The 26,839-nt window shown below is 42.5% G+C and overlaps 1 protein-coding gene and 1 long non-coding RNA gene across 2 annotated transcripts in view; one reads left to right on the forward strand and one right to left on the reverse strand.

Moving 5' to 3' along the window:
• Positions 1–26,839, reverse strand: part of spidr (scaffold protein involved in DNA repair) — a 451,063-nt gene that overhangs the window by 183,189 nt on the left and 241,035 nt on the right. The window contains exons 9-10 of the mRNA XM_070892572.1: positions 14,299–14,494; positions 4,150–4,436 (exon numbers count right to left, since the gene is read on the reverse strand). Of these exons, the coding sequence (XP_070748673.1) occupies positions 4,150–4,436; positions 14,299–14,494 (483 nt within the window). The remainder of the gene's footprint in view (positions 1–4,149; positions 4,437–14,298; positions 14,495–26,839) is intronic.
• LOC139275304 (uncharacterized) overlaps positions 1–26,839 on the forward strand; it is a 162,341-nt gene that overhangs the window by 44,917 nt on the left and 90,585 nt on the right. The gene's annotated exons all lie outside the window — the stretch shown is intronic.

Consider the following 26,839-nt stretch of genomic DNA (forward strand, 5'->3'; position numbering starts at 1 on the left):
ATGGATGACCCCTTACTCTTAAACTATGCCCCCTCGAGTGGAAGCATGCTCTTTGCATCTACCTTGTCGAACTCCTTCATTATCTTATATGTTTCAATATCACCTCTCATTCTTCTAAACTCCATAAGTATATGACCAACCTGCTCAACCTTTCTTCATAAGTCAACCCCCTCATCTCCAGAATCAACCTAGTAAACCTTCTCTGAACTGCATCTAATGCAAGTCTATCCTTCCTTAAATAAGGAGACCAAAACTGTACGCAGTACGCTCGGTGTGGCCTCACCAATATCCTGTACAGCTGTAGCAGAACTTCTCTGCTGTTATATTTTATCCCCCTTGCAATAAAGGCCAACATTCCATTTGCCTTCCTGATTACTTGCTGTACCTGCATGCTAACTTTTTGTGTTTCATGCACAAGGACCCCCAAGTCCCTCTGTACTGCAGCATTTTGGAGTTTCTCTCCATTTAAATAATAATTTGCTTTTTTATTTTTCCTGCCAAAATGGATAACCTCACACTTTCCCACATTATACTCCATCTGCCAAATGTTTGCCCACTCACTTAGCCTGCTTATATTCCTTTGCAGATTTTTTGTGTCCTCCTCAAACTTGCTTTCCCATCCATCTTTGTATCACAAACAAACTTGGTTACATTACATCGATCCCTTCATCCAAGTCATTAATATCAATTGCAAATAGTTGAGACCCATTTATCCCGACGCTCTGTTTTCTGTAAGTTAGCCAATCCTCTATTCATGCGAATATATTACCCCCAACTCCGCAACCCCATGAACTCTTATCTTGAGCAGTAACCTTTTATGTGGCACTTTATCGAATGCCTTCTGGAAATCCAAATACACCACATCCACTGGTTCCCCCTTATTTACCCTACTCGTTACATCCTCAAAGAACTACAGCAAATTTGTCAAACATGATTTCCCTTTCATAAAACCATGCCGATTCTGCTTGACTGTATTATGCTTTTCCAAATGTCCAGCTACTGCTTCCTTAATAATGGATTCCAATATTTTACCAATGACAGATGTTAGGCTAACTAGTCTATAGTTTCCTGCTTTCTGTCTTCCTCCTTTTTTAAATAGGGGCATTACATTTGCGGTTTTCCAATCCACTGAAACCTCTCCAGAATCCAGGGAATTTTGGTAGATTACAACCAATGCATCCACTATCTCTGCGGCCACTTCTTTTAGGATCCTAGGATGCAGACCATCAGGTCCAGGGGACTTGTCTACCTTTAGTCCCATTATTTTACCGAGTACTTTTTCTTTAGTGATAGTGATTGTTTTAAGTTCCTCCCTCCCTATAGACCCTTGATTATCTATTATTGGGATATGATTTGATGAAGGTAGATAGAGAGAACTATTTCCTCTGGTGGGAGAGTCCAGAACAAGAGTGCATAACCTGAAAAGAGCGAGGCCGCTCAGGAGTGATGTCAGAAAGTACTTCTTTACACAAAGGGTTGAGAAAATCTGGAACTCTCTCCCCCACAAAGCTGTTGAGTCTAGGTGAATTGAAAATTTTAAAACAAAGATTGATAAGATTCTTGTTAGGCAAGGGTATTAAGGGTTACAGAACCAAGGCGGGTAGATGGAGTTAAGATACAGGTTAGATGGAATTAAGAGACAGGTCAGCCATGATTTAATTGAAAGGCGGAACAGGCTTAAGGGACTGAATGACCTACTGGACCACAAGCTCCACAGCGAGCCCTCTAACATTTAGAATATCATATTAAACTTAACTATGCATACCTTGTGCTAGAATTGTCAGGGGAAAACGTACTGTATCCAGCGTGGAAGATATCCTGTGAATATACCACATACTGGAAAGGGACAGGAAACTTTTAGCTGCAACTATGTAGAAAAGTTCTTCCCTCCCCTACCTCCCTTACTTTCCACATTCTTTTTCAGGAATGAATACAAATTCATTTTCTATAGCAGGCACATTTTTCCTCAGACTAAACACAATTCAGAAATAATGATAGACATTTGTTTGACTATTTTGAGCAATAACCAAATATGGACACAGTTTTCACGAGACATATTGGGTTGAATCTTCATTCACTATGCTGCCCCAAAACAGTGGGAAAATAGGGCAACCCTGCCAAGACAACCACTCTGGTCGGCCTCTCCTACTTCCAAATAGGTCACAGCACTTACATTTGTAGGCCTTGGTTTCCACTTCTTCAGATCTAATGATAATAGCATTCATAATTATTGGGGTGAGAGACAGTGGGCCCAAATTTGGCCTATCCGTTTTTTCGGCGCACTCACGTGAGATGCGCTGACTTCCTCGGACAAAAAGTTGTCCCAAGATTCTGGCCGCTCTGTGGCCTCTCCCATGGCTTGGCCCGGCGTGGTAATTCAATTTGGGGGCGGAGCTTAAAAGAGTGCCAGCAGCTCAACACATGCGCACTGGAGGTTTCGCGCCTCCTCTGCAGCGTGGGACCCGATGTCCCGCCCCGATCCCAAGCCAAGTGGCCTCCCGCACCGGCCGGCCCTTTGACTTCCCTGGCCGAGATAGGACTTAAGTTTTATTTTTTATTTATTATTGATGGTTGTGCTTTGTTTAGTGAGGAGAGTTTTGTTTTGCGGGGGGTGGGATGGCGAGAGTTTTGATTGGGGTGCAGGTAGGGGCTGTGATAACTGTGTAGCCAGTAATTTTAATGAGCTTACTCAAGACTTTCCTTAACCCTTTTGATGAAAATACATTCCTACATAAGAACATAAGAATTATGAGCAGGAGGTACTTCTATTTTTTATTTGGCTATTTTGAAAAAATTATGTAAATGTGTTATATCTCTTTACTACTTTTACTTTTGTAGTTTAAGCTTCCATGAATGCTTCTGTTGTATAGTAAATTAACTTTGCGAAGTTTGTCATATGTCCTGTATAGCTGTTTGATCCTACTCACATTCTTTAGTCAAGTCATTAAGTATCTACCTGCGCTGATTTCTTAACACTCTGCGAGGGTTTTCTGTGCGACCACAAGTGGCCACATACGCTGGCCTAAGTTAGTTTGGAGCAACTATTAGCTGTGCAAAGTGGCTTAAGTGGCCAAAACGGGTGCAGGTGGCTGGTAATGCCTCCTTTTGAACAAAACTAAACTAAAAAAAATCCTAATTAACTCACTTACACTGACGCAAATTGAATGCGTAAAATGGGGATTTTTATGATACTCCAGAAAAATCAAGTTGCTCCAAAAAAAGCAAAGCAACTCCTGGGCAAATTTGGGCCCAGTATGAGGATTTTTGGTGAGGCACAGCCTGCAAAAGTTTGAGAACTGCTGGAGTAGGCCAACCAGCCTTCCAAATTCCATTAATATTCCATTAATGGGCAGAGCAAGACTTGAGAAAAATAGTGCCATCACGGAGTGAGAAAGGAGCCCAAAATTATGAGGGTTTTGATAAGGTAAATTGAGAAAAAGTATTGAGACCGCAATTTGACAACATAATTTAAAATCATCAAAAGTGCAAAGGAAGGTGAGGAGAATTTTTTTTAACTTAAGTCTTGTTAAGACATGGAATGGCCCACCAGAAACAACAGTGGGATGAGAATCCATAATAGTTTTAAAAATGGAAGGGGATAAGTCTTTAAGAAAAATGGATATGGGAAACGGGCAGGAGAATTCAACTAACTGGATAGTTGTTTAAGACAGCTGGCAGACATGATGGCCTAAATGGCCTCCTTCTGTGCTGTGAACAATCTAGGACTAGAGGGACTGAATTAATCTTTCTTGGGGATTCCAATTCTGCTAGCTTTTCCAAACAGGTTAGCCCCCTGTTCGTTTATCCTCGGGCAGCTCATATTGCTGAGCCAAGGAGTTTGATGTTTGTATTCTCTTTCCTGCATCCTCAGCATGTTGAAGTCAAGATGCTCATTGACTCGAACTCATTCTTTCTTAGGATCTTAAAAGTTTGAACCCCTTACCTTGCTCATTCTTCACTTCCTCCTCCAATCTTCAGGCTTCTAAAACCTAAGCTTGGTACTATCTATTCACCAATTCCTTATTTTTGCTGCTACTTTCTTCACCTTGGCACCATTCTGCTTTATGAACCGTGGTCCTTCTTCTGAGTTTATCAAAAAAAAAAGTAAATGATGACAGTTTGGTTGCAATATTTCAGTCCAGGGCTTACCTTGCATTCTGTTGACCTACATTTGAAGGTAGAGAATTATCTGATTGGTTGTTTCTGGTCAGGTGATTGTGAAGAACATCTTTAACAGGAAGACAGTACACTCTCTGTATAACTACTTTCAGATTTTGCTTTGCCCATCCTGCTGCTCCCTGGCTTTCAATTACTTCGAGAAGCGAGTCGCATACACTGTTAGCTGAAAATCGATGTTCAAAGCCCAACATATTTATTTGTTTTTCCTGTTGGGTTGATGATATACTTTCAGCATTCTCTCTAGTTGTTGTGTTATCCTGTATTGGGAAAACATTAACAATTATTTAAGATTCAGGATGAAAAATTAAGTGTAGTTGCGGCAAATAGAGGAGATGGCGACAGCAAGGGAGCACTCTAACGTACACTGACCTGGCAAGAGTACCCTGAAAGAGAATTCAGCCTCATGGCAGGCATACCGCTTTGTCAGAGCTCTTCCCATGAGGACCTGGATGAAGCAGTGTGAAATATTAGATGAAATAAACAGTAAGAGAGGAGGTATTAAGGGGTTTAGCAGCTTTGAAGGTGGATAAATCTCCAGGCCCGGATGAAATATATCCCAGGCTGCTAAGTGAAGCAAAAAAGGAAATAGCAGAGGCTTTGACGATCATTTTCCAATCCTCTCTGGCTTCACGTGTGGTGCCAGAGGACTGGAGAACTGCTAATGTGTTACCTTTGTTTAAGAAGGGAGAAAGGGATAGACAGAGTAATTACAGGCCAGTCAGCGTAAGCTCAGTGGTGGAGGAATTATTGGAAAAAATCCTGAAGGACAGGATAAATCTTCACTTAGAAAGACACTGATTAATCAAGGACAGTCAGCACAGATTTGTTAAGGGAAGGTCGTGTCTGACCAACTTGATTGAATTTTTCGAGGAGATAACCAGGAGGATCAATGAATGCAAAGCATATGATATAGTATGTATGGATTTTAGCAAAGCTTTTGATAAGGTCCCACATGGCAGACTGGTCACAAAAGTAAAAGCCCATGGAATCCAGGGCAAAGTGACAAGTTGGATCCAAAATTGACTCAGAGGCAGGAAGCAAAGGGTAATGGTTGATGGGTGTTTTTGCGACTGGAAGGATCTTTCCAGTGGGGTTCTGCAGGGCTCGGTACTAGGTCCCTTGCTTTTTGTGATATATATCAATGATCTAGACTTGAATATAGGGGGTATGATTAAGAAGTTTGCAGATGATACTAAAATCGGCTGTGTGGTTGATAATGAAGGAGAGCTGCAGATTGCAGGAAGACATCAATCAACTGGTTAGGTGGGCAGAACAGTGGCAAATGGAATTTAATCCAGAGAAGTGTGAGTTAATGCCTTTTGGGAGGGCTAACATGGAACAAGAATACACATTAAATGGTAGGATACTGAGAAGTGTGGAGGAACAAAGGGACCTTGGAGTACATGTCCACAGATCCCTGAAAGTAGTAGGCCAGGTAGATAATGTGATTAAGGCGGCATACGGAATGCTTGCCTTTATTAGCCGAGGCACAGAATACAAGAGCTGGGGGGTTATGCTTGAACTGTATAAAACACTGGTTAGGCCACAGCTGGAGTACTGCACGCAGTTCTGGTCACCGCATTACAGGAAGGACATTATTGCACTGGAGAGGGAACAGAGGAGATTTACGAGGATGTTGCCGGGAGTGGAGAATCTAAGCTATGAGGACAGATTGGATAGGCTGAATTTATTTTCATTGGAACGGAGGAGGCTGAGGGGAGACCTCATTGAGGTGTATAAAATTATGAGGGGCCTTGATATAGTGGATAGAAAGAGCCTAATTCCCTTAGCAGAGGGGTCAACAACCAGGGGGCATAAATTTAAAGTAATTGGTAAAAGATTGAGAGGGGATTTGAGGGGAAATTTCTTCACGTAGAGGGTTGTGGCGGTCTGGAACTCACTGCCTGAAAGGGTGGTAGAGGCAGAAACCCTCACCACATTTAAAAAGTACTTGGATGTACACCTGAAGTGCCATAACCTGCAGGGTTATGGACCTGGGGCTGGAAAGTGGGATTAGGCTGGATAGCCTCTTGTGGGCCGAAAAGTGCTGTAAACTTCTATGATTGCTATGAAGCACTTGGCATGTTGCCTCGTACTTAGATGTCTAGAACATCAAGGTAGGCAGCATGGTGCAAGCTGCTCAGTGTAGAAATTTCCGCAAAGCAGGCACCTATCATATAGGCAATGAGGAAACTCAGACTCGGATGACAGGCGTTAGCTGGAGGTTTGGGATGAGAACATGCACTCATATAGCCAAGACTCGTGCCGACCATTTTGGGTCGCAGTTAGACAAGCATCAATTGTAGTCCGAGCATTTCGACCAATGACTTTTCCAGCCACCACCACTGTCACTCGAGAGGCCTCCTCCAGCACTACAATCCCTGAATTCTTCATTCTCGAATCTGGCCCCTTTAGTTATTCCCCTCCCTTGGCCTCACAACTGGCAGTCGTGCATTCAGCTCTGAAATTCCTTCCTAGAATAAGCTCACCTACGAAATGCCTCAGACTTTTCAGGGATGTACAAAGAGCAAGGGATGTGTGTGCATGGGTAGGGGGAAAGAGAAATGTTGGTCAAAGGCTTTGCTCTCCATGTCTATCCATATGTTTTAGCAGCTGCGATTTGAGATTTGCATGTGAATGAAGCATATTGTGGTCACTTGCCTCTCTATGCAGATTTTGAGATGTGTTTGCTGATGGCCTGCAATTGCTGCAATCTGAATTAGGAACTCTGACAAAGAGAACTTGAAATACATCCAGCAGGTGAGGTAACACATTCATCTTCATTGACTTCACACTTTAAGTAGCTATGAGCCAAGTTCTCCATCTGTCTAAATCGGCATAAATATTTAGTGGTGGGAGAAGCTGTGAAAATTGTTATATGGAACCCATTTCCAACCATGCATATGTTTGGAGGGTCTCCTGTGCATGTTCTACATTGGTGTAATTCAGCTTGTATCTGGCAAATTGGCTGAAGTTTGGAAAATATTACCAAGTGAGATGGCATTGTTAATCACACACGGAAATATTTTCACAACAGTTGTATTTTGTGATTTGCCCCTCAAGCCTGCACTGTATAGATATTTGAAATTGCCTTTATGGCCATTGGGAGGGATTTATGAGTTGGAGCAGAGGGGATTAATGGGTAGCCATGTTGAGTCATTCATTGGAGAATGAAATGTTGCATTTGTTGATGTACAGAATGGATGTAGGCTGTGTATAGAGAATTCTCGTGAAATCTTTGAATTTATTTCCACTTGAACAATGAAAGTAGAAAGTCGCTCTCCACCCAGCTGAGGGAAAGAGTTATTGCTTTGTAGGGCTTGCTTTCTTCTTCTAAAAAGCATCGGCTACACACTGCTGGAGTAGTCCGGCAATGGACCAGCTTCTACGGGGAAAAAAAAAATCACATTGACGATATCCCTTCAAGATATTTTGTGACATCATATTACAACTGCAGATGCATCTCTATGTAACCACCCTCATTCTGTACAGTGTAACAATATCTACCTCAGGCTCACGTGATGGCGAGGAGTGCGCATAACCGAGGCATATGGACCAGGAAGGGTCCATGTTCAATCATCATCATCATAGGCAGTCCCTCGGAATCGAGGAAGACTTGCTTCCACTCCTAAAATATGAGTCCTTTGGTGGCTGAACAGTCCAATGCGAGAGCCACAGGCCCTGTCACAGATGGGACAGACATTCGTCGGGGGAAGGGTGGGGGGGGGGGGGGGGGTGGGCAGGTGGGACTGATTTGCCGCACACTCCTTCCGCTGCCTGCACCTGACCTCTTCACGCTCACGACGTTGAGATTCGAAGAGCTCACGCCCTCCCGGATGCAATTTCTCTACCCAAGGCGGTCTTCGACCAGGGACTCCCAGGTGTCAGTGGTGATGTCGCACTTTACCAGGGAGGCTTTGAGGGTGATCTTGTAATGCTTCCGCTGCCCACCTTTGGCTCGTTTGCCGTGAAGGAGCTCTGTATAGAGCATTTGCTTAGGGAGTCTCGTGTCTGGCATGCAAACTATGTGGCCTGCCCAGTGAAGCTGATCGACTGTGGTCAGTGCTTCAATACTGGGGATGTTAGCCTGGGCAAAGACACTGATGTTGGTGCGCCTGTCCTCCCAGGGGATTTGCAGGATCCTGCGGAGACATCGTTGGCGATATATCTCCAGACACTTAGTGTCTTCTGTACATTGGATCAGAGGCATGGACATACAGGAGGGCGGGTATTCCTACAGCCCTGTAGACCATGAGCTTGGTGGTAGATTTGAGGGACTGGTCTCGAAAACTCTTTTCCTCAGGTGGCCAAAGGCTGCACTGGCGCACTGGAGGCGATGTTGAATCTCTGCATCAATGTCTGTCTTTGTTGATAAAAGGCTCTTGGGATATGGTCCACGTTGTCGAGGGCCGCGCCGTGGATCTTGACTGGGGGTCAGTGCTGTGCGGCGAGGAGAGGCTGGTGGAGGACCTTTGTCTTACGGATGTTAAGCGTAAGTCCCATGCTTTCATATGTCTTGATGAATACATCGACTATATCCTGGAGTTCAGCCTCAGAATGTGCGCAGAGGCAGGCATCGTCCACATACTGCAGCTCAATGCCAGAGGTTGGGGTGATCTTGGACCTAGCCTGGAGGCGGTGTAGGTTAAACAGCTTCCCACTGGTTCTGTAGTTTAGCTCCACTCCAGCGGGGAGCTTGTTGACTGCGAGGTGGAGCATGGCAGCGAGGAAGATTGAGAAGAGGGTTGGAGCAATGACGCAGCTCTGCTTGACCACTGTCCGGATGTGGATTGGGTCTGTAATGGAACCGCTGGTAAGGATCACGGTCTGCATGTCGTCGTGGAGAAGGTGAAGGATGTTGTCAAACCTTTGGGGAGATCCAAATGGAGGATGTTGCTCCATAAGCCCTCACGGTTGACAGTGTCAAAGGCCTTTGTAAGATCGAAAAAGGCCATGTATAACGGCTGCTGCTGCTCCCTGCATTTTTCCTACAGCTGTCACTCTGCAAAGATCATGTCCATTGTACCCCGCAGGGGACGAAATCCACACTGTGATTCCGGGAGGAGCTCCTCGGCCACAGGGAGAAGACGGTTGCGGAGAACTCTAGCGACAACCTTCCCAGTGGCTGATAGCAGTGAGATTCCCCTGCAGTTGCCGCAGTCGGACTTGTCCCCCTTTTTAAAGATGGTCACGATCACTGCATTCAATACCTCATATCTGATCTCAGCTGGGGCAATGGTGGGGAGTTCGATGATTGGCTTCAGCAATCCTGAGCTGAGAAGAAAAAAAAATACAATCTTGGGCTCCCACTCTTGACGACTATCCAGCAATCACTACCAGAATGTGTGACTGTTGGGTGAGAATAGGTCTAGTTGCAGTTATGATGCGCACAAATGATTAGTTTGTTGATGCTCATCGTCAAGGCTTCCATGTGAATAATGGCTACTTGTAAACCTTGGTAATAATGGTACCCCTGGTATCTTACTTTAACAAGAATTCGACACTTTCAGTGCAGAAGGGAGAGAGAAAATTGGGGAGAAAAAAAAACACTCACTCTGGAGGTCAGTTCATTTTTGACGCGAAACATGCATGAAAGCAAAAATGTTTATTAGTTGAGCGGGAGCTATGTATGGAATATGGTTGTTAAAAGAATAAAGACCAGCCAACAAGGTAGGTAACCTTTCTTTTGCAGATTGCACACACCACTAGAAACTGAAACGATAAAAGTTCACCGGGTAGAGGGGTAATATATTAGCATGGATAGAGGATTGGCTAACTAACAGAAAACAGAGAGTTCGGATAAATGGTTCATTCTCGGATTGGCAATCAGTAACTAGTGGGGTGCCGCAGGGATCAGTGCTGGGACCCCAACTATTTCCAATCTATAGTAACGTCTTGGATGAAGGGACCAAGTGTAATGTTGCCAAGTTTGCTGATGATGCAAAGATGGGAGGAATAGCAATGTGTGAGGACACAAAATAACCTGTAAAAGGACATAGACAGGCTAAGCGAGTGGGCAAAAATTTGGCAGATGGAGTATAATGTTGGAAAGTGTGAGGTTATGCACTTTTGCAGAAGAAAAAAAAAATCGAAGAGCAAGTTATTATTTAAATGGAGAAAGATTGCAAAGTGCTGCAGTACAGCGGGACCTGGGGTTACTTGTGCATGAAACACAAAAGGTTAGTCTGTAGGTACAGCAAGTGATCAGGAAGGCCAATGGAATCTTGGCCTTTATTGCAAAGGGGATGGAGTATAAAAGCAGGGTAGTCTTGCTACAGTTGTACAGGGTATTGGTGAGGCCACACCTGGAATACTGCATGCAGTTTTGGTTTCCATATTTAAGGATATACTTGCTTTTGAGGCAGTTCAGAGAAGGTTCACTAGGTTGATTCCGGAGATGAGAGGGTTGACTTATGAGGAAAGGTTGAGTAGGTTGGGCCTCTACTCATTGGAATTCAGAAGAATGAGCGTTGATCTTATCGAAACGTATAAGATTATGAGGGGACTTGACAACATGGATAGAGAGAGGATGTTTCCACTGATAGGGGAGACTAGAACTAGGGGGAAAATCTGAAGGGGTCGCCCATTTAAAACTGAGATGGAGGAGGAATTTCTTCTCTCAGAGAGCTGTGGAAGTTGGGTCATTAAATAAGTTTATGACATAGATAGATAGTTTCTTAAACGATAAGGGAATAAAGGGTTATGGGGAGTGCGCAGGGAAGTGGACCGGAGTCCATGATCGGATCAGCCATGATCGTATTAAATGGTGGAGCAGGCTCGAGGGGCCGTATGGCCTACTCCTGTTCCTATTTCTTATGATCTTATGTTCTTAATTAGCACCTCAGGATAAAGAGAGGGGTACTTGCAAGGGAACATGTATTCTAGCCACCAGAACAGATTTGCAAAGCTACGTGCTTACCACAGCTACAAAGTCCAAGCAATAATGTTTGATGAAGATATGCAGATTACTTCATGTAGATGCTTTAGATATGATAAAGATGGACACATGTTTCAGGGATGCCCATGAAGCAGCAATAGAATGGGCTTAATGACTTCACAGGTTTCCTGCCAGGTAGGTGGCAGAAATACAGAACATATTCCACAAGCCAATGTTTAGTGACATACTTGTCATATAAAGCTGTAGCAAATGTGATTGGCAAATATTTGGTATAGCACATTGCACACCAGCCACCTACAGACATCTAAAATAAAATAAAAATGCTGGGAACACTCAGCAGCTCAGGCAACATCTATGGAGAGAGGAAGTTAGAGTTAACATTTCAAGTTGATGACCTTTCATCTTGGGTTCTGACGAAAGGTCATCAACCTGAAATCGGGAACTCTCGTTCATAGCAGCTAGCCTATTACTTCACCGCAATCCCAAGTTTAAAGAGAAGCCGTTAAGATGTCAACATTGAACGATGTCAACATGGAACGATGTCATTATAAATGGGCAACAATGCATACTGCTACATGGTGCATGCAGTTTGCTACAAGTCAGAAATCTTGGCTTCATTACAACACAAAGTAGAGGTTAAATGGTTTCAGAGTGGTCGGGAAAACTGAATGCAACTCACTAAGGCCAGGTACTTCAAGGCTGAAGGTTGGGTCTGCGAGCAGCCACGTCTGTGTGGGAAATGGTAATGACAATGGGGACAGCATGAAAAATGGGAAAATTATGTGTGTGTGTATTTAAGTAAATAGAACATTAAGATTACTAAAATCCCTAAATTTAAATATTCAGCTATGATGTTTAATTTGTACAAGTGTTTGGTTAAACTCTAAATGCATTGGATGGGCACTGGCCACAGATAGTAAAAGCTTTTACAGATATATAAAACGGAAAAGAGTGACTAAAGTAAATGTTGGTCCCTTAGAAGATGAGAAGGGGGATTTAATAATGGGAAATGTGGAAATGGTTGAGACTTTAAACAATTATTTTGCTTCGGTCTTCACAGTGGAAGACACAAAAACCATGCCAAAAATTGCTGGTCACAGGAATGTGGGAAGGGAGGACCTTGAGACAATCACTATCACTAGGGGGGGTAGTGCTGGACATGCTAATGGGACTCACGGTAGACAAGTCCCCTGGTCCTGATGAAATGCATCCCAGGGTATTAAAAGAGATGGCGGAAGTTATAGCAGATGCATTCGTTATAATCTACCAAAATTCTCTGGACTCTGGGGAGGTACCAGCGGATTGGAAAGCAGCTAATGTAACGCCTCTGTTTAAAAAAGGGGGCAGACAAAAAGCAGGTAACTATAGGCCGGATAGTTTAACATCTGTAGTGGAGAATATGCTTGAAATAGCGAGACATCTAGATAGGAATAGTGCAATCAAGCAGACGCAGCATGGATTCATGAAGGGCAAATCATGTTTAACTAATTTACTGGAATTCTTTGAGGATATAACGAGCATGGTGGATAGAGGTGTACCGATGGATGTGGTGTATTTAGATTTTCAAAAGACATTCGATAAGGTGCCACACAAAAGGTTACTGCAGAAGATAGAGGTACGCGGAGTCAGAGGAAATGTATTAGCATGGATAGAGAATTGGCTGGCGAACAGAAAGCAGAGAGTCGGGATAAATGGGTCCTTTTCGGGTTGGAAATCGGTGGTTAGTGGTGTGCCACAGGGATCGGTGCTGGGACCACAACTGTTTACAGTATACATAGATGACCTGGAAGAGGGGACAGAGTGCAGTGTAACAACATTTGCAGATGACACAAAGATTAGTGGGAAAGCGGGTTGTGTAGAGGACACAGAGAGGCTGCAAAGAGATTTGGATAGGTTAAGTGAATGGGCTAAGGTTTGGCAGATGGAATACAATGTCGGAAAGTGTGAGGTCATCCACCTTGGGAAAAAAAACAGTAAAAGGGATTATTATTTGAATGGGGAGAAATTACAACATGCTGAGGTGCAGAGGGACCTGGGGGTCCTTGTGCATGAATCCCATGCAGGTGCAGCAGGTAATCAGGAAGGTGAATGGAATGTTGGCCTTCATTGCGAGAGGGATGGAGTACAAAAGCAGGGAGGTCCTGCTGCAACTCTTTAGGGTATTGGTAAGGCCGCACCTGGAGTACTGCGTGCAGTTTTGGTCACCTTACTTAAGGAAGGATATACTGGCTTTGGAGGGGGTACAGAGACGATTCACTAGGCTGATTCCGGAGATGAGGGGGTTACCTTATGATGATAGATTGAGTAGACTGCGTCTTTACTCATTGGAGTTCAGAAGGATGAGGGGTGATCTTATAGAAACATTTAAAATCATGAAAGGGATAGACAAGATAGAGGCAGAGAGGTTGTTTCCACTGGTCGGGGAGACTAGAACGAGGGGGAACAGCCTCAAAATACGGGGGAGCCAATTTTAAATCCGAGTTAAGAAGGAATTTCTTCTCCCAGAGGGTTGTGAATCTGTGGAATTCTCTGCCCAAGGAAGCAGTTGAGGCTAGCTCATTGAATGTATTCAAGTCACAGAGATAGATAGATTTTTAACCAATAAGGGAATTAAGGGTTATGGGGAGCGGGCGGGTAAGTGGAGCTGAGTCTACGGCCAGATCAGCCATGATCTTGTTGAATGGCGGAGCAGGCTCGAGGGGCTAGATGGCCTACTCCTGTTCCTAATTCCTATGTTCTTATGGCTGTTCACCTTGGGAACCTGGTTTTAAATCCAGACCAATCTCAGAAGAGAATGGGCTGGGTTGGAACCAAAGTCCCAAAGTTGAAATAAAAGTTTCCTCTGACACTATTGGTTTAAAGAGTCTATTATGAAATGACATGGCCAATCTTAATCCAGTTCCTAAAGGGCAAGGATCCACAATACAGAACTTCCCTAATTCAGTGTGTAACAGAAAATTAGAAAACAGGATCTAGAGAAAGGCTATTGTGGGAAATGAATAACTATCATGGTAGTCCAGTCGAGAGTGCTCATCTGATATTAGGGCATTGTCAGAACATAGTAGAAGGAAATTTCCTCTGCATCGAAATGGGCTATACTCAATCTGGGGTTGCTTGATGGTGGCACTGGATGCCGAAGTATTTTATTTACTGTCACTAATATCTTTCGTCTTGATGAAAGCATTCACACAAAAAAATTGCAAACATACATGGAAGCTCACCTGATTAGCTGAATGTCTCGAATCAGTAACGTTAAATTTCACAGCTAAAGACATTGGAGCTTTCCTGAATATCACAGATTTTCCTGGACAGCAATTGCTAGCTTTCATTCCAGCAATCTTCTTTGAAAATATCTTCTGACTAAAGTAAGTGCACAAAATAACAGGAACTTTTTCATCCTGGATATCAAGTTTTTGCCTACAAGAAACAAGTTTGAAAAATTACAGTAATAAATCAAACTGCTTTTATTACTTTGTCAATAAATGTCCTGCTTTAAAACAATGAAATGAATCAAAAATCAATTCCGCGTCATTTATTGCACAGCTACTATTTACATGTTGAAGCAAAAGACCACATTGAACAAAGAGAGTCAAATTGTCAGTCAGACATTTGAAATAGAATACTAAAACTGCTGTGATCCATGGCAATAAATATATGATACAAGTGTAACAACTTCAAAAAATTCATTTATGGGACGTGGGCGTCGCCAGCATTTATTGTCCATTCCTAATTGCTCTCAAGAACGTGGTGCTGAGCCACTTTCTTGATCTGCTACTCTCATAGTGCTACTGGACATTTTCATAGCGGCTTGCTATTCCATTTCAGAGGGCAGTTAAGAGTCAACTATATTGCTGTGGGTCTGGAGTCACATATAGGCCAGACCAGGTGAGGATGGCAGATTTCCTTCCCTGGAGGACATTAGTGAACCAGGTGGGTTTTTTACGAAAATCCAGTAGTTTCATGGTCACATTACTAATACTAGCTTTTTCCAGATTTGTTATTTAATTAGCTGAATTTAAATTCCCCAGCTGCATTGGTGTGATATCATGTCTGGATCATTCATCCAGGCCTCTGGAGTACTAGTCCAGCAACATAACTACTATGTTACCGTACCCCCTACCTTCTATTCTAATGAAAGAATACAATTGCTTGCACTCAATCAGATTTATTAAAACCCTGAAATCTTTTCAGAACCAATGGGAGAGTTGAGAGTCATTCTGGCCTAAATTTTGTTGTGATCTTGTAATAGGAGACTTTCTCTGCAAAAATTCCCAACTGAGTGCCACAATTTTATACATTGTCTGGGAGGTGCCAAACAGAAATGAGACTCAGTTATTGCTGGGAATGTTTCCCCCATCAGTTCTGTTATGTATAGAAGAACTCCACGAGGCTGAGTACTGTGAGCTAAACTTAGTGTGACCTTAGTCTTCTTTATTACAACTCCAGAGTGCCTAAACAACATGGCAGCCAACCTTTTATACTGGCCCTGCACGTGTGTGCTGGTGACCATTAGGACTCCAACAGTCGTGCCCTCTGATGGCAAGTATTACATAGTTACATACATAACAAGTTCAAGCTAGAATTCTTTTATCATCCTTCAGTTGATGCTGCCACTATTCTGCACCACCCCAGTTCAATATTCTTTCCACCTCAAAGCACCATTTCTAGCTTCCTACTCCTTCCCTCTCCCTTTCATTGCCTTCAGCTACTTATACTGAGAAACTGCATTCAGGTCAGATCACAAACTGAATATAATCATTACATTTGCTACTTTAGACTCTGTTCATGTTACATTCACCATCACTTTGCCAGATATGTATTGCAGTTCATCTTAGTTTAAATCAAACCAATTCCAAGCACACTGTTCCACAATCAACTTTACACCACTGAAATAAAATAGGTTTTAACTTCTAAACTAAGATCATAGCCAGCCATAGTAATAGTAATTAATATTTTTTTTAAATTTCTCAGTTTCATTGTAAAATTGAATTCTGGATTCTGCATGCTGGTCAGCTTTCCAGAATCTGCACGCATTCAATGGGATTAATAACTCAATTGCAACTCAGGCTCTTCCAAGGATCTAATCATTCTTTTTGTTCTGTGGTCCTTTACTTGGTTCTCCATCTCCTACTTATTCAATTTTTTCTAATCCTGGATAAGTATTGGGCTATTTACTTAGATTTTATGAGCATTCGTTCTCTCGATGGTATACCACCACTATTTTTGTTACACTATTTCCAAAACATTCTCTTGTATTTGGATGATCACATTCCTCAAGGGGCTTTTCTGCCATTATTCTATTACATAGTTTCACAGGAAGGTCATTAAGTTTAAGTTTTTAAATTCATTATAGGAACACTGAGGGTGTACAGTGCCTTGAGATTATCAGTACATGCAACTTTGGCCTGCTGAATTTAACCCTCATTTCAAAATCAGCTGATACGGATGTCTCCACTTTCCCATAACCTAGTAGCAAGAGGAGATACATGTATGCATGGAATCAAGTTTAACGTATCCAACACTAGCCCCCAAATAAATAGCACTTTCATATCATTAAAATATTAAGTAAATTAGTTGTGTCAATGTCAATTCAATGAGAGTTGTTTAAAATATCTGTGATTTTCTTAATCGGACTGGAAAACTAGATATTCTATAAGAGTGACTACAAGGGAAAAAATAGTTTGTAATCTTTAAGATAACAGATACAAACATTTTTTTTTGCCTGCATTTGAAATTTTGGTACAGGCCTGTCATCATTTGCTCACAAGACTCAACTGATAGAATAAGATAATAAGATGGCTATTTGTGAAAGTACACCAATTTTCAGGTGATATAAAAGGAAAATAAATTTTCAAAGTGAAAGATGGGAGGAAATAAGAATAGAAATTACCAATAATAATCTTTTTTTTTTGGGGGGGGGTGTTGGTGAGTATTTTTTGACAACAAGTCTCTAACATCCTTCTTAACTTTTTCTTGTTCATTTTCTTCCTTTCCTCCTCTCCTAAAAACATTACTCGTTGGGTATTATTCTCACTGGCATAAATTTTCCTCCAGTACCGTGCTCAAGTAGTCATTTTTCATGTGCAAGAGTGAGCGTGGCAGACTATTTGATCAAGAGAAACATTCCACCGAAGCCCAATCCTGTCCTCAGCTGATATCTGCATTCGTGCACTCCCAGCAGGTGCCACGGGATAGTATTCAGGAACAAATTAAGGGCAAATGTAGCTTATCTCTCAAATTACAAAGGATTTTGATAAGGAAAATAGGGGGGAAAAAAACTACTTCCATTGATCGGTGAGCTGGTAATTAGAGCGCACAAGTTTAAGATGACCATCAAATAAATGATACACCAATGTCCAGGTAATTATAGAAGGAAAATAAATTTCAAAAGTGACCACCGAAGAAAAAACATGGAGGATGGGTTAGAATAATTTTTTTTTCAGGAAGAGGATATGGAATGCCTTATCAAAAACAGTGATGGAAGCAGAATCCATAATAGCTTTTAAAAAGGAAGCTGGCAAGGGAGCAATGGGTCAAATGGCTTCCTTCTGTGTTGTAAAATTCCATTGTTCTATGATTCTACTACCACCCTCGCTAAAATCACCACAGATCACGGATCAAATCTGGACCTTGCTGATCTATATGACTTAGTTACCCACTTCTTGACCCAACTCACCCACTCCCCGCCCTCACTTTGTTCCTCCTTTTGTTTTTTCTCAGACTTTTGTCAAATCCATTCTTAGACATGTTTCCCAGATGATTTGCAAGTATGCCAATTACTTTCCTCAGACGTTCCCTCCTCTGAGTTGGAAAGCATTTGGTTTCACTTGGCAACTCATCACAGCAGCAGAATGGTGGAACAAAACCAATTTCCTGCCATTCCAAGGCACTGCATGTTAGCATGTCATCATACCCAAAACCTTGTACAGAAGACCAATGAACTTTGGCATGTGACCTTGAACAATTTCACAAAGAATCTGTCATTAAAAAGACTTATAAATCAAGCCAAATTTTACATGCTGCTATTTTTGTTTCCCAGTCAATGGTGTGACTAATATATACTTTACAATACATAAATTCTTCAGTCAAAAGCAATCCAACCTCAAGCGGGTAATGATTTACCCCCTAATAATGATGATATAGGACCAGCAAATCAGAGATGGAGTTCACCATAGGAAGTTGTGAAATTGATTTCAATTAAATGTTGTAATTTGGCACCAGAAAAAATTACCAGTTGTAAAATCCTAATTGGCCGACAGACTCCAGTCCCACACTACGTGGGTGACATAATGCTCTCAGGACAACTAGGAATGGGCAATAAATGCTGCATTACCCATAACCCAAGAACAAAAACATAAAAGAAATGAAAATGAAAGATTAGACTAAAATTCAGACAAAATTTCTCATGAATATTGTAACAAATAGAATTTCGAGGATTAAAAAACATGCTGCTTTTGCATGATTACTCTTATTGAGTACTAGAGCTTCGTCAGGGAGTGAAACAGAAAGAAAGCTACACATTACTCCACAGAGGGGGAAATTACAGGGCAGTCTTCCCTCATCTCTTGGTGGCCAAATGAAGAATGCTCGTGTCAGAAGCTTGGCAGTAAGACCCCTGCTTATCCCCTCAACTGCAGAACTGTACATGGCAAATATTAACAGAGTAAGTCTTTTAAAAAGCGAAAAAATCTCAGGCAAGGTTGAAATATATTACCTCTGCACTAAACTGTATTTCTTTACCACTGGTACAGAGGTATGATCACGAAAGTATCCAGTACTACACTTCATAGTAAATATAAACTACTGAATTATCCCAAATCCACTGAGAAGGGTTACATTGTGCTGACTGAATGGAACAAAAGTACACAACACTGTAGATGCAATGTTTATACATTCAATCTGCATGAAGCTCCACTGATAATCTAAAGTTTAATGATATATTACTCTCCTCTCTTCAGTCATAGCCCCCTATATTCACCATCATTCTTGAACAGGCAGGCCCAACCTACAGGGCTCAATTTTCCCCAGTTATCTGCGCTGTTTTTTTAGCGTGCGCCGCTTTTTTTGGTGTAAATTATGGTGGGGCGGGCAATAATCAAGGGAATAATGGAGGCATGTGAAAAAGGAACGGCAGTAGTCATGGGGGATTTTAACCTACATATCGATTGGTCAACTCAAATCGCACGGGGGTAGCCTGGAGGAGGGATTCATAGAATGCATACGGGATTGTTTCTTAGAACAGTATGTAACAGAACCTACAAGGGAGCAAGCTATCTTAGATCTGGTCCTGTGTAATGAGACAGGAAAAATAAACGATCTCCTAGTAAAAGATCCTCTCGGAATGAGTGATCACAATATGGTTGAATTTGTAATACAGATTGAGGGTGAGGAAGTTGTGTCAGAAATGAGCGTACTATGCTTAAACAAAGGGGACTACAGTGGGATGAGGGCAGAGTTGGCTAAAGTAGACTGGAAACACAGACTAAACAGTGGCACAATTGAGGAACAGTGGAGGACTCTTAAGGAGCTCTTTCATAGTGCGCAACAAAAATATATTCCAGTGAAAAAGGGCGGTAAGAGAAGGGATAACCAGCCGTGGATAACCAAGGAAATAAAGGAGAGTATCAAATCAAAGACCCATGCGTATAAGGTAGCCAAGGTTAGTGGGAAACTAGAGGATTGGGAAAATTTTAAACAACAGCAAGGAATGACTAAAAAAGCAATAAAGAAAGGAAAGATAGATTTCGAAGGTAAACTTGCGCAAAACATAAAAACAGATAGTAAAAGCTTTTCCAGATATATAAAACGGAAAAGAATGACTAGAGTAAATGTTGGTCCCTTAGAAGATGAGAAGGGGGATTTAAAAATGGGAAATGTGGAAATGGCTGAGACCTTAAACAATTATTTTGCTTTGGTCTTCACAGTGGAAGACACAAAAACCATGCCAAAAATTGCTGGTCACAGGAATGTGGGAAGGGAGGACCTTGAGACAATCACCATCACTAGGGGGGTAGTGCTGGACAGGCTAATGGGACTCAAGGTAGACAAGTCCCCTGGTCCTGATGAAATGTATCCCAGGGTATTAAAAGAGATGGCGGAAGTTATAGCAGATGCATTCGTTATAATCTACCAAAATTCTCTGGACTCTGGGGAGGTACCAGTGGATTGGAAAGCAGCTAATGTAACGCCTTTATTTAAAAAAGGGGGCAGACAAAAGGCAGGTAACTATAGGCTGGTTAGTTTAACATCTGTAGTGGGGAAAATGCTTGAAACTATTAAGGAAGAAATAGCGGGACATCTAGATAGGAATAGTGCAATCAAGCAGACGCAGCATGGATTCATGAAGGGGAAATCATGTTTAACTAATTTACTAGAATTCTTTGAGCATATAACGAGCATGGTGGATAGAGGTGTACCGATGGATGTGGTGTATTTAGATTTCCAAAAGGCATTCGATAAGGTGCCACACAAAAGGTTACTGCAGAAGATAGAGGTACGCGGAGTCAGAGGAAATGTATTAGCATGGATAGAGAATTGGCTGGCGAACAGAAAGCAGAGAGTCGGGATAAATGGGTCCTTTTCGGGTTGGAAATCGGTGGTTAGTGGTGTGCCACAGGGATCGGTGCTGGGACCACAACTGTTTACAATATACATCGATGACCTGGAAGAGGGGACAGAGTGTAGTGTAACAAAATTTGCAGATGACACAAAGATTAGTGGGAAAGCGGATTGTGTAGAGGACACAGAGAGGCTGCAAAGAGATTTGGATAGGTTAAGCGAATGGGCGAAGGTTTGGCAGATGGAATACAATGTCGGAAAGTGTGAGGTCATCCACCTTGGGGAAAAAAAACAGTAAAAGGGAATATTATTTGAATGGGGAGAAATTACAACATGCTGAGATGCAGAGGGACCTGGGGGTCCTTGTGCATGAATCCCAAAAAGTTAGTTTGCAGGTGCAGCAGGTAATCAGGAAGGCAAATGGAATGTTGGCCTTCATTGCGAGAGGGATGGAGTACAAAAGCAGGGTGGTCCTGCTGCAACTGTATAGGGTATTGGAGAGGCCGCACCTGGAGTACTGCGTGCAGTTTTGGTCACCTTACTTAAGGAAGGATATACTGGCTTTGGAAGGGGTACAGAGATGATTCACTAGGCTGATTCCGGAGATGAGGGGGTTACCTTATGATGATAGATTGAGTAGACTGGGTCTTTACTCGTTGGAGTTCAGAAGGATGAGGGGTGATCTTATAGAAACATTTAAAATCATGAAAGGAATAGACAAGATAGAGGCAGAGAGGTTGTTTCCACTGGTAGGGGAGACTAGAACGAGGGGGCACAGCCTCAAAATACGGGGGAGCCAATTTAAAACCGAGTTGAGAAGGAATTTCTTCTCCCAGAGGGTTGTGAATCTGTGGAATTCTCTGCCCAAGGAAGCAGTTGAGGCTAGCTCATTGAATGTATTTAAGTCACAGATTGATAGATTTTGAACCAATAGGGGAATTAAGGGTTACGGGGAGCGGGCGGGTAAGTGGAGCTGAGTCCACGACCAGATCAGCCATGATCTTATTGAATGGCGGAGCAGGCTCGAGGGGCTAGATGGCCTACTCCTGTTCCTAATTCTTATGTTCTTATGTTCTTATTAAATGAAAATCTCCCAGTCTCCCCAAAGTTTCTGCTCCAGCATAACTCAGTTAGTTATGATTTATTAAGGTTAGTTTTTTTTGTGTCATGGGGGCGTATCTTGATGTCTGCGCCAGTTTTTCACGTTTACGCAAGTTTGGCCAACTTACACTTATCCTAAGATGACGTAAGTGACCACGCCCAAAAAACCTTCTGGGCACTGATGAAAAACCAGTGCAAATTAAAAAATTGGCGCAGAAAGATGCCATTGTTTTTTGGCAACGTTTTGGAGGGAGGCATGAAGACAAAGAATATGCATCATGAAGCTTAATTTTTAAGTCAAAAGGGAGGAAATGGAAGTCTAATGCAATTCTTTAATATTTGATTTTTTTTTTTAAAAAGTACCACGCCACCACCGAATATCTCCTCACCGGGCTCAAGGGTCGGAGCGTCGGCCGGCAGAATCGCTCCCTCGTCCGGTCACAGGGGCTCGGCTTCAAAAGAAGCCCAGGGGGCTGGGGTGGGGTGGAAGCCGAACTGAAGGGATGCAAACCCTTAGGCTATACAGCAGCTTCAAAAGAAGCCCGGGCAGGGGATGGTGGGGGGGGGGATGCTGAGCCTGTGTGTCCGGGCAAGGGAGCGATTCTGCCGGCCGACCCTCGAGCCCAGTGAGGAGACGTTCGGTCGGTGGTGGGGTGGTACATTGAAAAAAATCAAAAATTAAAGACTTTGTTGCCCCAAATGTCTTCATTGAATGCCTAGCTTCCCATTCTAGGCAAGCCTATTGTGCATGCGCAAACAAGGGTGTGGTCCACACTAGGGCGCCGATCTTGGTGGAAAGAGAGAGGAAAGAAGGTTTGAGTGCTTTGTCCTGCTGTTTTGGGACCTTGTCAAAAGCCTTTTGAAAGTCCAAATACACCACATCCACTGGTTCTCCCTTGCCCACTCTACTAGTTACATCCTCAAAAAATTCCAAAAGATTTGTCAAGCGTGATTTCCCTTTCATAAATCCATGCTGACTTGGACCGATCCCGTCACTGCTTTCCAAAAGTGCTGCTATTTCATCTTTAATAATTGATTCCAACATTTTCCCCACTACTGATGTCAGGTTAACCGGTCGAAAATTACCCGTGTTTCTCTCTCCCTCCTTTTTTAAAAAGTGGTGTTACATTAGCTACCCTCCAGTCCATAGGCACTGATCCAGAGTCGATAGACTGTTGGAAAATGATCACCAATGCATCCACTATTTCTCGGGCCATTTCTCTAAGTACTCTGGGATGCAGACTATCAGGCCCCAGGGATTTATCGGCCTTCAATCCCATCAATTTCCCTAACACAATTTCCCACCTAATAAGGATTTCCTTCAGTTCCTCCTTCTCACTAGACCCTTGGTCCCCTAGTATTTCCAAAAGGTTATTTGTGTCTTCCTTCGTGAAGACGGAACCAAAATATTTGTTCAATTGGTCTGCCATTTCTTTGTTCCCCATAATAAATTCACCTGAATCTGACAGCAAGGGACCTATGTTTGTCTTTACTAATCTTTTTCTCTACACATATCTATAGAAGCTTTTGCAGTCAGTTTTTAATGTTTCCGGCAAGCTTCCTCTCATACTTTATTTTTCCCACCCTAATTAAACCCTTTGTCCTCCTCTGCTGAATTTTAAATTCCTCCTAGTCCTCAGGTTTGCTGCTTTTTTGGGCCAATTTATATGCCTCTTCCTTGGATTTAACACTATCCTTAATTTCCCTTATGTCACGGTTGAGTCACCTTCCCCATTTTATTTTTACTCCAGACAGGGATGTACAATTGTTGAAGTTCATCTGTGTGATCTTTAAATGTTTGTCATTGCCTATCCACTGTCAACCCTTTAAGTATCATTTGCCAGTCTATTCTAGCCAATTCACATCTCATACCATCGAAGTTACAAGGAGGACAAGGAAGCCATGCAACTACCTGAATCCAGAGCACGACGGCGGAGGAGGGCGAGCCGTTGTGTCCCTTTAACGATTGCTGGAGCCCTGCACCAGCAGCTCATCCTTGAACGCTTTGCTGCCTGAAGGCTCATAAGAACATAAGAAATAGGAGCAGGATTAGGCCATTTGGCCCATCGAGCCTGCTCCGCCATTCAATAAAATCATGGCTGATCTGATCATGGACTCAGCTCCACTTCCCTGCCCGCTCCCCATAATCCTTTACCCCCTTATTGCTCAAGCATCTCTCTATCGCTGCCGTAAATATATTCAATGACCCAGCCTCCACAGCTGTCTGGGCAGAGAATTCCATAGATTTACACCCCTGAGAAGAAATTTCTCCTCATCTCAGTCTTAAATGGGCTGCCCGTAATTGAGACTATGTCCCCTAGTTTTAGTTTCTCCAATGAGTGGAAATATCTTTACTGCATCCACCTTGTCGAGCCCCCTCATTATCTTATATGTTTCGATAAGATCACCTCTCATTCTTCTGAATTCCAATGTGTATAGGCCCAACCGACTCAACCCATCTTCATAAGTCAACCCCCTCATCTCCGGAATCAACCTAGTGAACCTTCTCTGAACAGCCTCCAGCAAGTATATCCTTCCTCAAGTACGGAGACCAAAACTGTACGCAGTACTGTAGGTGTGGCCTTATCAATACACTGTACAGTTGTAGCAGGACTTCTCTGTTTTTTACTCGATCCCCCTTGCAATAAAGGCCAACATTCCATTTGCCTTCCTGATTACTTGCTGTATCTGCATACGAACTTTTTGTATTTCAAGCACAACGACTCCCAGGTCCCTCTGTACTTCAACACGTTGCAATTTTTCTCCACTTAAATTGTAATTTGCTTTTCTATTTTGTCTGCCAAAGTGAATAACCTCACATTTTCCCACATTATACTTCATCTGCCAAATATATGCCCACTCACTTAGCCTGTCTATATTTCTTTGCAGATTTTTTGTGTCCTCACAATTTGCTTTCCTATCCATCTTTCTATCATCAGCAAACTTGGCTACATTACACTCGGGCCCTTCATTCAAGTTATTAATAAGATTGTAAATAGTTGAGGACCCAGCACCAATCCCTGCGGCACCCCACTAGACATTGCTTGCCCATTTATCCCGACTCTCTGATAGAGGATTGGCTAACTAACAGAAAACAATGCTAATATATTACCCCCAACCCCATGAATTTTTATCTTGTGCAGTAACCTTTTATGTGGCACCTTCTCGAATGCCTTCTGGAAATCCAAATATACCACATCCACTGGTTTCCCCTTACCTACCCTGCCTGTTACATTCTCAAAGAACTGCAGCAAATTTGTCAAACATGATTTCTCTTTCATAAAACCATGCTGACTCTGCTTGATTGAATTATGCTTTTCCAAATGTCCCGCTACTGCTTTCTTAATAATGGACTCCAGCATTTATCCAACGACAGATGTTAGGCTAACTGGTCTATAGTTTCCTGCTTTTTGTCTGCCTCTTTTTTTATATAGGGGCATTACATTTGCGGTTTTCCAATCCGCTGGGGCTGCCCTAGAATCCAGGGAATGTTGGTAGATTACATCCAATGCATCCACTATCTCTGCAGCCACTTCTTTTAAGACCCTAGGATGTAAGCCATCAGGTTCAGGGGACTTGTCCGCCTTTAGTCCCATTATTTTGCCGAGTACTACTTCGTTAGTGATCATATGAAGTTCCTCCCTCCCTATAGTTTCTTTATTATCCATTATTGGGATGTTTTTAGTGTCTTCTACCGTGAAGACCGATACAAAATATTTGTTCAACGTCTCTGCCATTTCCCTGTTCTCCATTATTAATTCCCAGGTCTTATCCTCTAGGGGATCAGCATTTATTTTAGCCACTCTTTTCCGTTTTATGTACCTGTAGAAACTCTTACTATCTGTTTTTATATTTCATGCTCGTTTACTCTCAATCTAGCTTCCCTCTCTATTATTTTTTTAGTCATTCTTTGCTGGCTTTTAAAAGTTTCCCAATCCTCTGGCCTCCCACTAGTCTTGGCCACACTGTAAGAGATGGTTATCCCTTCTCTTACAGTCTTTCCTTCTCATTGGGATATATTTTTGTTGAGAGTTATGAAATATCTCCTTAAATGTCTGGCACTGCTCATCAACCGTCCCATACTTTAATCTATTTTCCCAGTCCACTTTAGCCAACTCTGCCCTCATACCTTTGTAGTCTCCTTTATTTAAGCTTAGGACCCTGGTTTGAGAACCAACTTTCTCACCCTTCAACTGAATTTGAAATTCAACCATGTTAGGTCACTCATTCCTAGAGGATCCTTTACTACAAGATCATTTATTAATCCTGTCTCATTACACAGTACCAGATCTAAGATATCCCGCTCCCTGATTGGTTCCGCAACATACTGTTCAAGGAAACTCTCGGATACACTATGAATTCTTCCTCAAGGCTGCCCAGGCCAATTATCTTTATCCAATCAATATGAAGGTTAAAATTGCCCATGATTACTGCCGTTCCTTTATTACAAGCCTCCATTATTTCTTGATTTATACTCTGTCCAACAGTGTAGCTACTGTTAGGGGGCCTGTTGGCTACGCCCACCAGCGACTTTTTCTCATTATTCCTTATCTACACCCAAACTGATTCAACATCTGAGCCAATATCGTTTCTCACTAACGCACTGATCCCATCCTTTATTAACAGTGCTACCCCAATCTCCTTTTCCTTTCTGTCTGTCCTTCCCAATTGTCAAATACCCCTGAATATTTAGTTCCCTGTCCTGGTCACCTTGCAACCACGTTTCTGTAATGGCCATCAGTTCATACCCATTTGTATCTATTTGTGCCGTCATCGATTTTGTTACAAATGCTTCGTGCATTCAGATAAACAGCTTTTAAATTTGTTATTTTTAATCATTTTTTCCTGCTTTGGCCCCACTTTCTGATTCACTTTTATGTTTTCCACTCTGTCCCTTCCTGGCACCCTCTGGTTTTTATTTCCCCCAGTATTGCCTTCTCCTTGGTCTTTAGACTTTTTACATTTTCGCTCAGCTGAATCCTCCTCTCCCCCCAATAATTCGTTTAAAGCCCTCTCTGCAGCCCTAGTTATTTGATTCGCCAGGACCCTAGTCCCAGCACAGTCTAAGTGGAGCCCGTCTGAACAGAACAGCTGCCTCTTATC

The sequence above is a fragment of the Pristiophorus japonicus genome, chromosome 1 (genome assembly GCF_044704955.1).
Source record: "Pristiophorus japonicus isolate sPriJap1 chromosome 1, sPriJap1.hap1, whole genome shotgun sequence".
Lineage (NCBI taxonomy): Eukaryota > Metazoa > Chordata > Chondrichthyes > Pristiophoridae > Pristiophorus > Pristiophorus japonicus.